The sequence below is a fragment of the Poromitra crassiceps genome (genome assembly GCF_964638095.1).
Source record: "Poromitra crassiceps genome assembly, chromosome: 15".
NCBI classification, from domain to species: Eukaryota; Metazoa; Chordata; class Actinopteri; order Beryciformes; family Melamphaidae; genus Poromitra; species Poromitra crassiceps.
The window spans coordinates 26,169,562-26,183,436 of record NC_139634.1 but is presented as its reverse complement, the minus strand read 5'-3'; the positions used below and the strand labels follow the sequence as shown (position 1 = coordinate 26,183,436).

At 40.5% G+C, this 13,875-nt stretch overlaps 1 protein-coding gene across 1 annotated transcript in view; it reads right to left on the bottom strand.

Moving 5' to 3' along the window:
• Positions 1-1,283: 1,283 nt before the first annotated feature.
• LOC310790147 (integrin alpha-6-like) overlaps positions 1,284-13,875 on the bottom strand; it is a gene marked incomplete at its 5' end in the record, with an annotated part of 31,629 nt that continues 19,037 nt past the window's right edge. Inside the window, 25 exons of the mRNA XM_083651826.1 lie at positions 1,284-1,413; positions 1,919-2,044; positions 2,431-2,535; positions 2,712-2,822; positions 3,431-3,538; positions 3,629-3,805; positions 3,947-4,049; positions 4,422-4,496; positions 5,967-6,046; positions 6,131-6,214; positions 6,774-6,930; positions 7,326-7,447; positions 7,738-7,884; positions 8,294-8,439; positions 9,043-9,107; positions 9,201-9,290; positions 9,713-9,840; positions 10,008-10,096; positions 10,250-10,446; positions 10,628-10,841; positions 10,970-11,089; positions 11,577-11,847; positions 11,943-12,022; positions 12,126-12,247; positions 12,489-12,613. Of these exons, the coding sequence (XP_083507952.1) occupies positions 1,330-1,413; positions 1,919-2,044; positions 2,431-2,535; positions 2,712-2,822; positions 3,431-3,538; positions 3,629-3,805; positions 3,947-4,049; positions 4,422-4,496; positions 5,967-6,046; positions 6,131-6,214; positions 6,774-6,930; positions 7,326-7,447; positions 7,738-7,884; positions 8,294-8,439; positions 9,043-9,107; positions 9,201-9,290; positions 9,713-9,840; positions 10,008-10,096; positions 10,250-10,446; positions 10,628-10,841; positions 10,970-11,089; positions 11,577-11,847; positions 11,943-12,022; positions 12,126-12,247; positions 12,489-12,613 (3,126 nt within the window). The 3' untranslated portion in view covers positions 1,284-1,329. The remainder of the gene's footprint in view (positions 1,414-1,918; positions 2,045-2,430; positions 2,536-2,711; positions 2,823-3,430; positions 3,539-3,628; positions 3,806-3,946; positions 4,050-4,421; positions 4,497-5,966; positions 6,047-6,130; positions 6,215-6,773; positions 6,931-7,325; positions 7,448-7,737; positions 7,885-8,293; positions 8,440-9,042; positions 9,108-9,200; positions 9,291-9,712; positions 9,841-10,007; positions 10,097-10,249; positions 10,447-10,627; positions 10,842-10,969; positions 11,090-11,576; positions 11,848-11,942; positions 12,023-12,125; positions 12,248-12,488; positions 12,614-13,875) is intronic.

Sequence of the window (13,875 nt, the reverse complement as noted above, 5' to 3'; positions counted from 1 at the left end):
GTTTTGTTGGAACATTTTTTAATAGTGCACTTTTGTACTTATTTTTCCTAACGCAACAAAAGATAATGAAAACATTGTGTTGAGTGAGCTCATACTATGCGATGGAACAATGGATTGAATGTTTATAGAAAAACAAAAGGAAAGTCAAAGATTATGGAAAGAAAAAAGACTGTCAAGAATTGTTTCCATATGCTGAATGGTGATGTGTTTTGACAAAGATGAGAAAATCGAAGAATGTTCAAGACAGAAAAACTCAAAGTAAGGACTGTTCATCGTAATAAAAAGTGATGGCAGATAGAGAGGAAGGGCACTGCTGAAAGTCCATATGATACAAAAGCAGCAAAAGAGTGACACAGATGGAGAGTGAAAATATTGGTCTCTTTGTCGTAACAGAATTACACGTCTAGACTGTCAAACATGTTGTTAGCCCTGTACAATACATAGATAGCAAGAGAAGGCTTTCAATCCAAAACAGATCGATATTACCTGTTTTCACCACTCAGTATTAAATGACAAAGATCATTACGCCCTCTACAAAAATGTCATTGTTATTATTCCCAGTGTTTTTCCCAGCAGTCCTATGTGTACATTTTTCAAAAGGTTTTGGAGTGAAACTCTTCCTGGTCAGTAGGGTCATGGAGAATCTATGTATTTTTGAGATGTAAACAAAAGCAACAAGAACAAAACCCAGAGGGTTACATTGCACAACTGCAAAAGAAAACACACACACAAAAGCAACAGTATTGTAATCATATGTGCTTGCAATGATCAAAACACATGAAAACATGTAGAATGTGGCTATATTACTACAACTAGAAATATAGCGCGCCTCACGTGCTCATTTCTAGGTCGCGTGCTCATTTGTTGTGCGCTCAACTGCACGCGGGTCCCCTCTACGCCTTATTATTACTACAAATATTCCATTGATTCCATCGGCCAAACATTTAGTGCGACCTCTCATCCATTCCCGCTACTAGCACATGACATTATGGTGAAACTATAGCACAACTTTTGTTCATGTTGATGTAACTTTTTTTTTTGTATCAAGCAAGTGATACTTTCTGTTTCATTAAAAAAAACTGAAGAAAATTGTCAGCAAATTCATTTTTCTACTCTCATTCCTGGAAGTTTACAATAGTAGCAAAATGCATGTAATAAGCAAACAGACAACACCTAAAATTCAACTGTACCTTTTATTTACATTTGAGTTATAACTGTATAAAAAATGTGGATTGAGTATGGGGTTTCCCCCCTCTTTTTCTCCTTATCTCTCTTGCTCATGACGTGTCCCATCCCGCCGAGGCACCGGGGGGCCCCGGGCATCTCATTTCAGGCCTTAGGGTGAGCAGCCTCTGTGTTTGGGTTTTCACTTGAGGAGTTCTTGTTATGTACGGGACACTGGATGTATCCACACTGACAAGGAAGGCAGACAATAAGAGACAGTCAGTATAATAGCATAAGTACGTCTACTGAGGTGTTGTTATATACTATACTGAGTATCTTGTCTCTTACATCCATTGAACTACATTAATTACACATTCAGTTACTTACAAGAAACAGGCTCTGCATATAAAGTTAAGGAAAATTAAGGTAACATGGAATTTGAATTGACACATCATTTGCTGGATGATTTTATTCATCACCTTACGATTATGATATACACCTATGAATAGATATATTTCTAGAATGGGGGGGTGCTTGAGTCAGCAATCAGAATACTGTTAGTGTGAACCACCATCCAATTGAAATAGGCTAAGCCTTTTGAGGTTAATGCATTAAGTGACAAAATTACGATCAGTATTTTTTACTTTTGCAATTTACATAGAAATGTCATAGCAATCTCCCCTCCACAACTGCTATCAGCACAGTTTTGCAGCAGGACTATGATTGGTTGATTTGTTTTGATGTGCTTCGTTACCTTCCACAGCAAGAAGCCAAGCGCAATCAATAACAGGAGTCCTGCCATGACTGTCAGGAAGATTATCCACCAGGCAACTTTGGTGAAAGATTGAGTCTTCCTTTCAGGGAATACCGTCAGCTTCACCTACAAGCAAAATTGACACATATGACTGGGAAAGTTGAGATACGCCACATCAAAAGGCACACAACAAGCTCAACAGTTTATGACCACAATTTATTGTTAGATATCTTTCAATTTATGGATTATAGTATTTTCTTAAGAAGACACGATTGTCATGTTAGTTATGTCAGTGTGATAGTACTTAATACAATGTATCCTGTTATCTATATCATGCATATTCACATTAGCCTGCCCTGAAAAGTGTGTGACCTTGATTTAGGGCGGTGCACCCACCACTTCCTGCATGATGTGACCCCATGTGATAGGGAGGGAGATGAATAAGATAAGAGATAAGATCAGTTTGGCCAGTATTTCAACAAAATGTTCATGTTTGAAACCGTGTGCTTTACCTGGGTTCTAGACTTCTCTGATTTCAGTCCAATATTCTCCGGAGAGTCAGTTAGGCTCAGAGTAGCATCTACAACAATGTCCAGGTAGTTCAGGTAGCTGTAATCCTGGTATGTGAGCCACAAAACAGATGCATGGGTGGTGACACACGTAACAGTTTTTGAGTCATGTTGATGGACAATGCTCCCGGCAAAGGGCAACAAAAAGTCCACAGTGAGCTCAACAATATGCTGATGCATTTGAAACATACAGTATGGGAAGAAGATATTTTCTAGGTAATCACCTCTGTAAAAGTAGTGTGCCAGAGGCGTGAACGCAGAACCACCACTGCAGTGCTGTCGAGGCCCAGCAGAGGGCAGCGTATCTCCACACACTTCCCTCCATCTGAGCAGGTCTGAGGAACAGAGTCGGAATTATTCACAGGGGTCAAAAAGGTCAAATTCACAGATGAGTGTGCTTTGAAACCCCCTAGGTTGTTGTGTTGTGAGTCTCGAAACTTTCTGAAGGTTGATGAAGTCTGTTAGAAGATCATGTTTACCTATAAAGTCACACTTGACCTTTTTCAGATGATTCTATAGACCTATTTGAGGCCTATTAGCATATATTTTTTATTTGTGTTTTTATATTAAGATTTCAACCAATAAGTCAGACCATCAGAGATTTGTGAACAATCCCGCCCCTCCTCCCTTGCTCATTGATATTACATTGATTGACACTTTTGAATGGTCCCTCTCCAAGTTTTGTCTCGCCCAAATATCCTTTTCCAACAGGAAATGCATCACACTAAGGAAGCAAGATGCTCTCAAAATGCAGTTTCATTGTGATTTATTACTTTTTTGATGGGCAGGGTTGCGATATTTTTCGGCACTGCAATCCATCAATCCATCTCTCAACACATAGGTCTCATTGAAATACATGGGATGTTTATTGTATTATTATTATTATTTACATATTGCAAATGTTCATGTGAATGGGTAATATACAGCATATAGAATTTCTTACCAAGATTTTGTATTTCCTTTTTTTTGGAAGGAATGTGAAACCATCAGTTGAGAAGGCTTCCAGTTCAGGTTCAACTTGTCGTCTTTTCCTCGAGCTATCAGGCCAACCCTTGATAGAAAACATTGCTAGGTTACAGGTAGAGCTTACAGGCACGTTATTGCCTAAGACTTGCACACACACAAAAAAGAGATGTATTACCTTTAAATGTTTCATTGGATTGATCTCTTGTGCAGGTGAGCAGGGGACAGACTGTACTCCCTTGGTGCTGATCTGAGCCAGGTACAGCAGCCACTTCCCTGCTGAATTCTCCTTCGGCCAGTAGATGTTAAGTGATGCATTGGCAAACGATCTCAATGATCTGCCCAAATTTGTTATCTGTTGAAGAATTAAAACAGTTTTTGTGATGACTCGACAACTTGAACAGTCCTGTGCTGTGACTGGGACCTGTTCAATAACATTAATACTAATATAAAAGAGTGAAGGAATTACAATGAGTTCCAAAGGATGGCAGCTCACCCGAAATTCATAATGAACCAGAGTTCCAATTTCGTCCTCTGAATGTATGGCGCTCTCACCCCTCTTGTCTTCCCCAAAAGACACCTGGGAGGGCTGAGCCAGCCTGACAAACACAGCCCAAGACATTATATTCTTTATCATTTCCATTAATAATCAATACAAAATATTTGATGCAATGTTCAAGTTCAAGTTTACTGTCATGTGCATTACTATAATAAAACACATGGAAAGCTTATGCCCTGGGCTTATTCCTGTCATTCTCCCCTTAAAAAGAAATCAAATACACATGAAAATAAACATTACACCTGCATTAAAAACACAATAAAAACAACCAAATGTGAAGTTAAAATGCATTAAAAGGAAACAGCAAAACAATAATGACGTAAAATAATGTAATTAACAAGACAATACAACAACAACAACCAAAAAAATCATTGTAGGGCATCACAATGTGATTGCACATCCATACTCCTACCCAAATACTTGCAGCTGTAGCTCAAAAACCACTCTGGCGTTTGCCTCAACTGGCTGTATGATCTGCACACTTGTCCTACATCACAAGAATAAGAGAACAAGAAAACACAGTCAGAAAATGGGTAACACTTTACAATAACGTACACAAATCCTATAGTAGTTACTGATAAACTAACCATTAACTAATCGCCAGTTAATCATTCGCTAATGAAAAATTTGGCATTAGTTTATCACTAGTTAATCATAGTTAATGAGTAGGTAGTCATTAGTTAATGATTAGTATCTAATTTCCTGAGTAGAGTAGTTAATCAGTACCTAATGATTACTAAATTTCAGCTCGTGAATAGAGTAGTTAATCATTACTTAATGATTCCAAAATGTCAGTGCGTGAATGTATTAGTTAATCATTAGTTAATCATTAGTTAATCTTTTTGTGTACCCTATTGTAAAGTGGTGCATCATACTCAGTAGTTTATGAATACTGAATCATTACCTGTCCATTAGTTACTCTTTTCGCACCCTAATATAAAGTGAAAGATATCCTTATCAAATAAACACTCCCTCCAGGTGAGATTCGAACCCTGAACCCCAAGATTGTTAAATTGTAAGTCTGGTTCTCTACCATCTGAGCTAACCAGCCTGTTGCTTGTTTGAGCCATACTATTGAATGTAGAGCCTGAGACCAAGTATTATAGTTTAAAGGTATATTCCACCCAAATACTACTTTCTGTCCAAGTACTTACAAGTACTTAGACATAAGTAGTATTTGGCTGAAACATACCTAAGTACTTGGACATGAAGTAGTATTTGGATGGAATATACCTTTAAAACTATAAGTATTTGGAGAGAAGGTAGTATTTGGGTGGAATATATCTTAAAAACTATAAGTACTTGAACAGAAAGTAGTATGTGGATAGGACATAATACTTAGTCTCTGACTCTACAGACCTATAGTATGGCTCTACCAAGTAACAGGCTGGTTAGCTCAGATGGTAGAGAACCAGACTTACAATTTAACAATCTTGGGGTTCAGAGTTTGAATCTCACCTGGAGGGAGTGTTTATTTGATAAGGATATCTTTCACTTTATATTAGGGTGCGAAAAGAGTAACTAATGGACAGGTAATGATTCAGTATTCATAAACTACTGAGTATGATGCACCACTTTACAATAGGGTACACAAAAAGATTAACTAATGATTAACTAATGATTAACTAATACATTCACGCACTGACATTTTGGAATCATTAAGTAATGATTAACTACTCTATTCACGAGCTGAAATTTAGTAATCATTAGGTACTGATTAACTACTCTACTCAGGAAATTAGATACTAATCATTAACTAATGACTACCTACTCATTAACTATGATTAACTAGTGATAAACTAATGCCAAATTTTTCATTAGCGAATGATTAACTGGCGATTAGTTAATGGTTAGTTTATCAGTAACTACTATAGGATTTGTGTACGTTATTGTAAAGTGTTACCAGAAAATGTATTCATAATCATTTGGCTTTTATCAATATACTGTACATACTTACGTTTCAAGTTGTAGAGTGACGTTGACGTCTGTTGTACTCAGTGAGATTCGAGCCGTTGAGAGTATGACATAAAAAGTAACCTGAGGGGAACCAAATAGCCATGATGCAATGCAGAAGGGGACACACACACATGCACACACACACCATTGAACAGTGCTACTCACTTCGGTGTTTCTTTGGAATGGGTTTCCCAGTTCACAGTCTATCAGTGTTCCGTTGTCATTGGCTTTACACCTCACTTGTGTTTCCTATGGATACACACACACACACACACACACGCGCGCGCGCGCACGCACGCGCGCACACACACACACACACACACACACACACACACACACACACACACACACACACACACACGTTAACTGATACATCGGTCACATTATAACGTATTCCATATAATCATCCCAATATGTTCCCCCCCCTGCCTTTTTCCCACTACATAAACTGTCGTTTTAAGTGTTTGGCCAATATTTATTTGTCATTTTATACAATGCTGCCAAGCCAATAAAGATGTAAAAAAAAACTAAAAAAAAACATCTGTCCCAGTGCCACACTGACCCAAGCTGTAAATCTCATGGTAAAGGCTTTACAGTATGTACTGATCCTTTATAGTGGATGATGGAGGAGTCATGGTAAAGGCTTTACAGTATGTACTGATCCTTTATAGTGGATGATGGAGGAGTCATGGGAAAGGCTTTACGTACTGATCCTTTATAGTGGATGATGGAGGAGTCATGGGAAAGGCTTTACGTACTGATCCTTTATAGTGGATGATGGAGGAGTCATGGGAAAGGGTTTACGTACTGATCCTTTATAGTGGATGATGGAGGAGTAGCGCAGAGTATCTGGCAGCTTGATGACTGAGTGACTCTGGTGTGCGTCATCCCCGTCCCTGTTGGTCACAGTGATCTCCAAGGCGATGTCGTCATCAGAAGGGGTGATCACTGCAATACCATTCTCTCTGCAGACACAACATAATTTCATTATGTAAATTGAAGAAAAAAAAAGATCCAAGGATAGCCCAGTAAAGCAGCTTAAAGTTGCAAACTAGAAGCCTACTTATTTCCACTGCAGTCCTTCTAAGGGGTCCCTCTAGGTGCGATCACACTTACCGTTTGTTTTCTCTGGCCCGAACCAGAGTGGAAAATTTGTTGTTGTATTTTTCTATTGGGTTTGTTTAGGTTTACAGTTACACTACCTAATTACAAGGAAATTGTAAAAAAAAAAAACAGGCACTTGGACTGACAGTAGCTGGTTAATTTTTTTGTGACAACTACTATTAAGAAAACAACAATTCATGAATGCACAGAGACATAATTAATAAATGTGAATATGAAAAAAAATATTTTGTCTTACCTGTGCAATGAGTTGAAAACATCCTGACCATGTTGTTTCTGTCTAGAACAGAACTTGCACTGTAACTGTAAGTTACTTTGGCAAATGTTGTCACTGCCACAGCCCTTGTTTATTAAGGCAATCTGTGAAAAACAACAAAGGATAAAATATTGAACCATCCTCAAACTATATTTTACATTCTGGTACAGCATTAGGATTTGTATTGGAGATATCCTGTGTGCTTGTATACAGTAACACACACACGCACGCACGCACGCACGCACGCACGCACGCACGCACACACACACACACACACACACACACACACACACACACACACACACACACACACACACACACACACACACACACACACACACACACACACACACACACACACACACACACACACACACACACACACACACTCTACCTGTGAGACAGCGTTGCCCTGCTGGTAGAGGTTGAGCACAGGGGAGATCTGGGGCAGATCAGTGCTCTGCCTCGTGGTCTGACTGGAGCTCCACAGAGACACAGAGACAGAGATGGGGATGCTGTGCAGCCTGTCCTTGATGTCACGCTAGACAGATGAAGAGTTCAGTTCATGTTGTTCAGTGTAAATCCTGCATGGCACTAACACTGCCAGGGACAGGGGGGGTGATGGGTCATGCTAAATGAGAGACCTGAAGGGCTCTTTGGATAAAAGTATCCACCAAATGGCATGTTATGTAATTCATTGCTTTAATATTGCTAAAATACAAGTGATTTTATGCTCTAAATTGATGCTACTTTGAAAGTAACTGGTTTCAGATAGCAAATACTTTTGATGATCTTTAATGAGCAATCTTTTTTCTTTCATGATCATTATGAACATAGCACTTGTCAAGGCACAATAGATCCAAGCCGTGGCCACTTCTATTGCTTGGTTGCTTGTAATGATTGTAGTGATCTGTAGTGACAGATTTGGTGAGATGATGGTGAGACAGTACCAGGAGCCTGAACTTGGTGTCTGTACAGACTTGTCTCCCCTGCCCAGACAGCTCCAGGCTTCCCCGAGGTGAACCCAGGATGTCCAGCCTAGGAGGAAGTCTCTCTTTTCTCCTCTCAGCATCGGTCTCAAAGGTGTAGTTGAGCACTGTGGAGGAAACATGTTACCTGAAGCTCATCACTCAGTATCTTTCAAATACAACCCAGGGCGTCTGGGTAGTGTAGAGATAAAAGCACTCTCCAACCACCACGGAGACCCGGGTTCAATTCCCGGCAGCGGTACTTCCGGCTTGGTCAGACGTTCCTGCATACACTATTGGCCGTGTCCTGGTCAATGCACTAGTGCCTCCTCTGGTCGGTTGGGGCACCTGTTCAGGGGGGAGGGGAACTGGGGGGGATAAAGCTCCTCCCTCGCACTACATCCTGCCGGTGAAATTCCTCGCTGTCAGATGAAAAGAAGCGGCTGGCGACTGCGCATGTTTCGGAGGAAGCATGTGATAATCTACAACTCTCCCTAGATCGCCAGAGGGGGTGGAGCAACGACAGGGGGAATTGGCCAAGTACTGTACAACTGGGGAGAAAATTGGAGAAAAACGAAAAAGAAGGGGGGAAAATATATGATCCAGTTTGTCAACCAAGAATTTAACTTGTCAACCACCCATGAAACAGTACAATAATTAGCTTTAACTTTGTGCTACCCATCAATTTATAAAAGTACAGGTTACAAAGTCCTACAAAAAAGAGAACTTACTCAGTTTAGGGTTGAATGATGCTGGATGTGCTGTGTAGGTAAAGCATGCCCGTGCCGCGACATAACTTCAATAATGTGTACAAAAAGACATTGAATCAATAACCAAGCTTCCATTTGTTTTGTGTTAAAATTGGACTTCTTGAAGATCTTGATCTTACCATGTGTTTTTGTCGCAGCGTTCCTTCACGATATCTATTTCATTTGGCGTTAGTTTTAGGTTGTTGCTGACACTGATCACTGGCCTTGCCCTGTTAACAGAGTACACACACACACACACACACACACACACACACACACACACACACACACACACACACACACACACACACACACACACACACACACACACACACACACACACACACACACACACACACAATTTAAAACAAAATAAGAAAGAGAAAACATTACATTAAAAACAAAGTCTGTAAAGGTGATATTGGATTTGGTCGTGAAGGTTTACACTAAACACAATGAGAATTTCTAATAATTTAACACATGTACTCAAAAGGTTTTCAACCCATCCTGAGGTTCCACATGCTACATGTAGGTAGCTTGTACAATGGACTGTACTTTACAGTATAAGGAGTTTGATTGAAACAGGAAAGTGCTGGACCAGAACTAAAACCTATTCAACCCATTCATATCCACTACACATGTAAACAATTACCTGTAAACAAAGACAGAATCTGAGAGTGATCCAACGGCCAAGTCAGGATACTGATTGTCATCTACGTCCAGGTTGCCAGACAGAGAATATCCAAATAGAGTTATTGTTTTGGCTCCTGGTGACAGTACCTACACAACAATAAAGCACACTTCAATTTCATGTAGCCATATGCTGTTTTTAATGTGGTTCCATCAGCGGGAAACTTAACCACTCAACTATAACTCTGGGCACACACTTATTCCCTCTGTCTGTCCAAAGTGCCCCAGCTTTCAGATCAAAAGCCCAACAAGCTCACCTGTGCTGGCTTTTTGTTGATGCCATCTGATGAGCCGTAGTAGAGGTATACTCGACCAGAACTGTCGTATGGTGCTCCCACTCCAATATCTGTCAGCAAAGGTTAACATCTGATTTCATCGCAGAAATATGGCCACAGAGTTAGACAGATAAATCAGCAGTTTAGTTAAAATAACATTATGCACCTGTGAGAGTAACTAGATAATAATCAGTGCATGCAGTATGGTATAGAAACCTCACAACCTCCATAACCATCTTGATTCATATCTCCTATGTTTTCCACTGCCAGGCCAAACATGGAATCTTTATGTCCAAGAAGTTGGGTGGGATCAATCTTCTCCCAGTCTTTTCCTTTGTTGTTGATATAGATATAGACCGCTCCTCCCACCGCACCATCTTTGACAAAGAACTCTGGTGCACCCACAGCAAGGTCATCCCACCTGGAGACAGCAACAAGACATGACTTTGACAACAATCTTGTAAGATCAGACTCAGGAAACCATGTGCCTTGTGGCACAAGGCTGAACATATGTGATGTGTATCGTCTACTTGCACTCAGGTTCTGGGTTCCCTAGGCTGTAGCATGTTTGCCTTGATGCAACCTGCACCAACCTAACCTACCCATCTCCATTGACATCCACCACCGCCACATCGTAGCCAAAGGAGGAGGCCAGGCCTGGACCAGCGAGAACTATCTCCACAGACAAATTCTTCTGTGCCAGAGGATCCAACTTAAGAAATGTCACCTTGCCGCTATAGCCTCCCCGAGGTGCTCCTGATACTATGGTCAGCTCACCCTTCCTGGTGAGGGCCATTCCAGAGTCCACTGAGAATCCTGGGGGGCAAAACAAATGAAGTTTCTATTTGATACAGCAATTATACATCTTAAAGGAATAGGGCTACACTTTTTGGGGTACTATTACGTGTGGCTGAAATCAGACTGTTACCACAGTTGAAACTGACCTAGGTAGCTGTTTCGCTGGAGAGGAATGAGTTCCGGGTTAAATTTGTCTATATCTCCAGTCTCTCGAGCCTCTTCACTGGGCACCGCCAGGTTGTCTAAGGGCTCCATTCGTACAATTCCTTTGAATGATAGCAGAGAACACAGAATAGCAAGGCTTCTAATCCTGCACCAAGTGAAAACAGACACATTTGTACCTACAAAACCTCCCATGCCGGGTCCATTGAAAAATGTCCCATAAAACTGACTTATTTAGTTTACCGTATTAACTTTATTTTAGTAGCCTGGGAAATATAATTCATAGTTTAGAATAAAAATGTTTGGCTTTAGTGAATGCTTGGTTAAAATATTTCTTATATTGCACACATGCACCCAGCAACCATCATATTATAATGTGCAGGCTAGGTATTGAATGATACAATTGGAGACTATGAAAAATAACAACAGAATATTACAGTAAACCTTTTACTTAAATTCAAGCGTTCCACTGTGACTTCTTGGCTTTGATGCAGATGAAATATTAGATAGAAATCAAATGAAAGCCCATCTCCTTGTCTCAAATACATGTCTGGTCATTTTGGTTGATGAAACAAAGAAGTTGAATGGTACCTCTCCACTGGTAAGCCCCTGGTGCTCCAAACAACAGAGATCTGTTGTCCTTGGCAAAAGCTGCTCCATGACCCTGTTGGCAGTATGCAAACCAATCTGCGTTCTTTGCACGCCTCTCTAGGTGTTCAGTGTCACACACTACCCTCCTCCACATCCTCTCTGCCGTTCCAACATGTAGGCCATCTCCTAAGATGTAGCACTGGCCAGTCACCAGGTGAGGGATATAAAGGTTTGGGCTCGGGCTCCACTGCTGGTATCGGTGACCACAGGTCTATTATGGAATAATGGAGGTACACAAAACAATATGAGTGTTTCCCCCCAAAGCAAACTATGTAATGACTCTTGATGTGTGAGTGTTTGCCTTACCATAAGACTTTTACCGGGACCTTGGCTTATCACCCTAACTCCCATCCACTGGTCGTTTATGCCTCTACTATCAAGGAACTCTGGGAAAATCAGTTGAAATGAGAGCTCACTGTGGACATAATGGCAACACATTAAGCACACAATGGTGAGTCATAAAATTGCAGATATAATAGTCAAACAAACCATCATTGTCAAACTCAATAGGCTGACAGCGCTCAGATGTTGTAGCAAGTTCACATTGGTAGACAACACCCGTAATGTTTGCCTGGTTCTGATGTTTGGAACGTGGCGCCCCCACCAGCAATCTGGAGGGAAAGACCTCAAGTGTCATTTGGTAAGACAGTCACTATAGTGACATGCAATGCAGCTGCAGCATTAGTTTCTGCCCCCTCCCCCCTTCTTCCTCAAATCAGTTTACAGTTTCCACAAGGGAGCATACCTACTATTAAAGTATCACTACTTAAACAATGACAATTCTGAACTCTTTTATTTGCACAACGTGATTTAATTTCATAAAACATAATCGAATAATTTAATTTCACTCACAGTTTCTTACTGACAGGGTTTAGCTGCTGGTGCAAGGCAATAGAAAATCCAAAGAGGCTCCCTGGATCTCCATTCCTCCTCAGTACATTCTGGGTGTCCAGATTGAAAGCTGCAACATGAAGGATCTGGAAGTGCCAAACACTCCATAGACACACCGGAACTATTCGCCAATGTTTTGTCATGATTTTGTTGGTGGAAGTTTGTATTCTGGTTTGATTCAGTAGTTTCTCATGCGGTGCCCTTGCTCTCTGAGTGCAGGGAGGGAGTGTAAAGCGTCATAGAAATCGGATTGGTCATAGCAGGTGCTAACTGGCTCACTGTAGACAAACAAGGTGTGGTCGCAAGAAATGTATCTTCATAGTAACTACAAGCGGCACTGTACAACTTTATGGGGTGATATATAGCTGCAGTTAATATTAACCATTTCTCTCCTGAGGAAGTCGAACTTCAGACACACCTTTGAACAAAAGTATTTTCTGATGATGGGAGCATGTTGACAGACAGTTGATCATGGCTGGTTAAGTTTGGTGCCACATGTATGTATTGCACTGCTCTGCAAAAAGAAATGCAAAAGTGTAAACATGGACATTTGAATGTCCTGAATTCCTTGTCTAGGCGAGATTTATTGAGCACACATGACCTCTTGTTCAGCAACACCCTGCTAGTCATATATATATATATATATATATATATATATATATATATATATATATATATATATATATATATATATAATTTATTTTAGTTAGTCCATTGACCTTTTTTTGTTAACATTTATTTTTCCTTTTCAGTTCAAATATAGCCTATTCAAAGTTCAAAGAAAGTTTTTTCAAGTTCAATAAATGCACAATGTTGCCAAAGTCAAATAGGCTATCTGTTGCCATCTTAAAGTAGCATTCAGTTTTTGTGTTCAAATAAGTGTTAACTGGCTCTATATTCTCACAGCAATCACTGAAATAGTGTGTTTGGTCAGTAACTTGGAACTCCAAACCCCCACTGTAGGCCTACTCTGTCTCTCTCCTGTAGCCCTGCATGCAGAGTGGATGTATCTACACAATCGTAAGTCGTAGAGACTCACGGGTGGTGGCATTGGATTCGGAGTGAAAAAATACATAGGCATTGTGATCGGAGTCGGACCTTCCGTTTCCCAGAAAATTGAAACATTTCTCTGATTGGATGGGAGGTGTAAAAAAAGGAAAAAATATATAAATCTACTCGCGGACCACTAGGGGGTGGTCTGAGAAACACTGGCTTAGGGGAACCTGATGGAATGTAGTCTCGCTTGCCAGACTCTCTCCCTACAATGGGGAAGAGTCTGGCTGTACTGGCTGGCACTCTGGTATAGCGGTGGGGAAAGGCTCTGTTTACCTTTACAACCAACCACCGA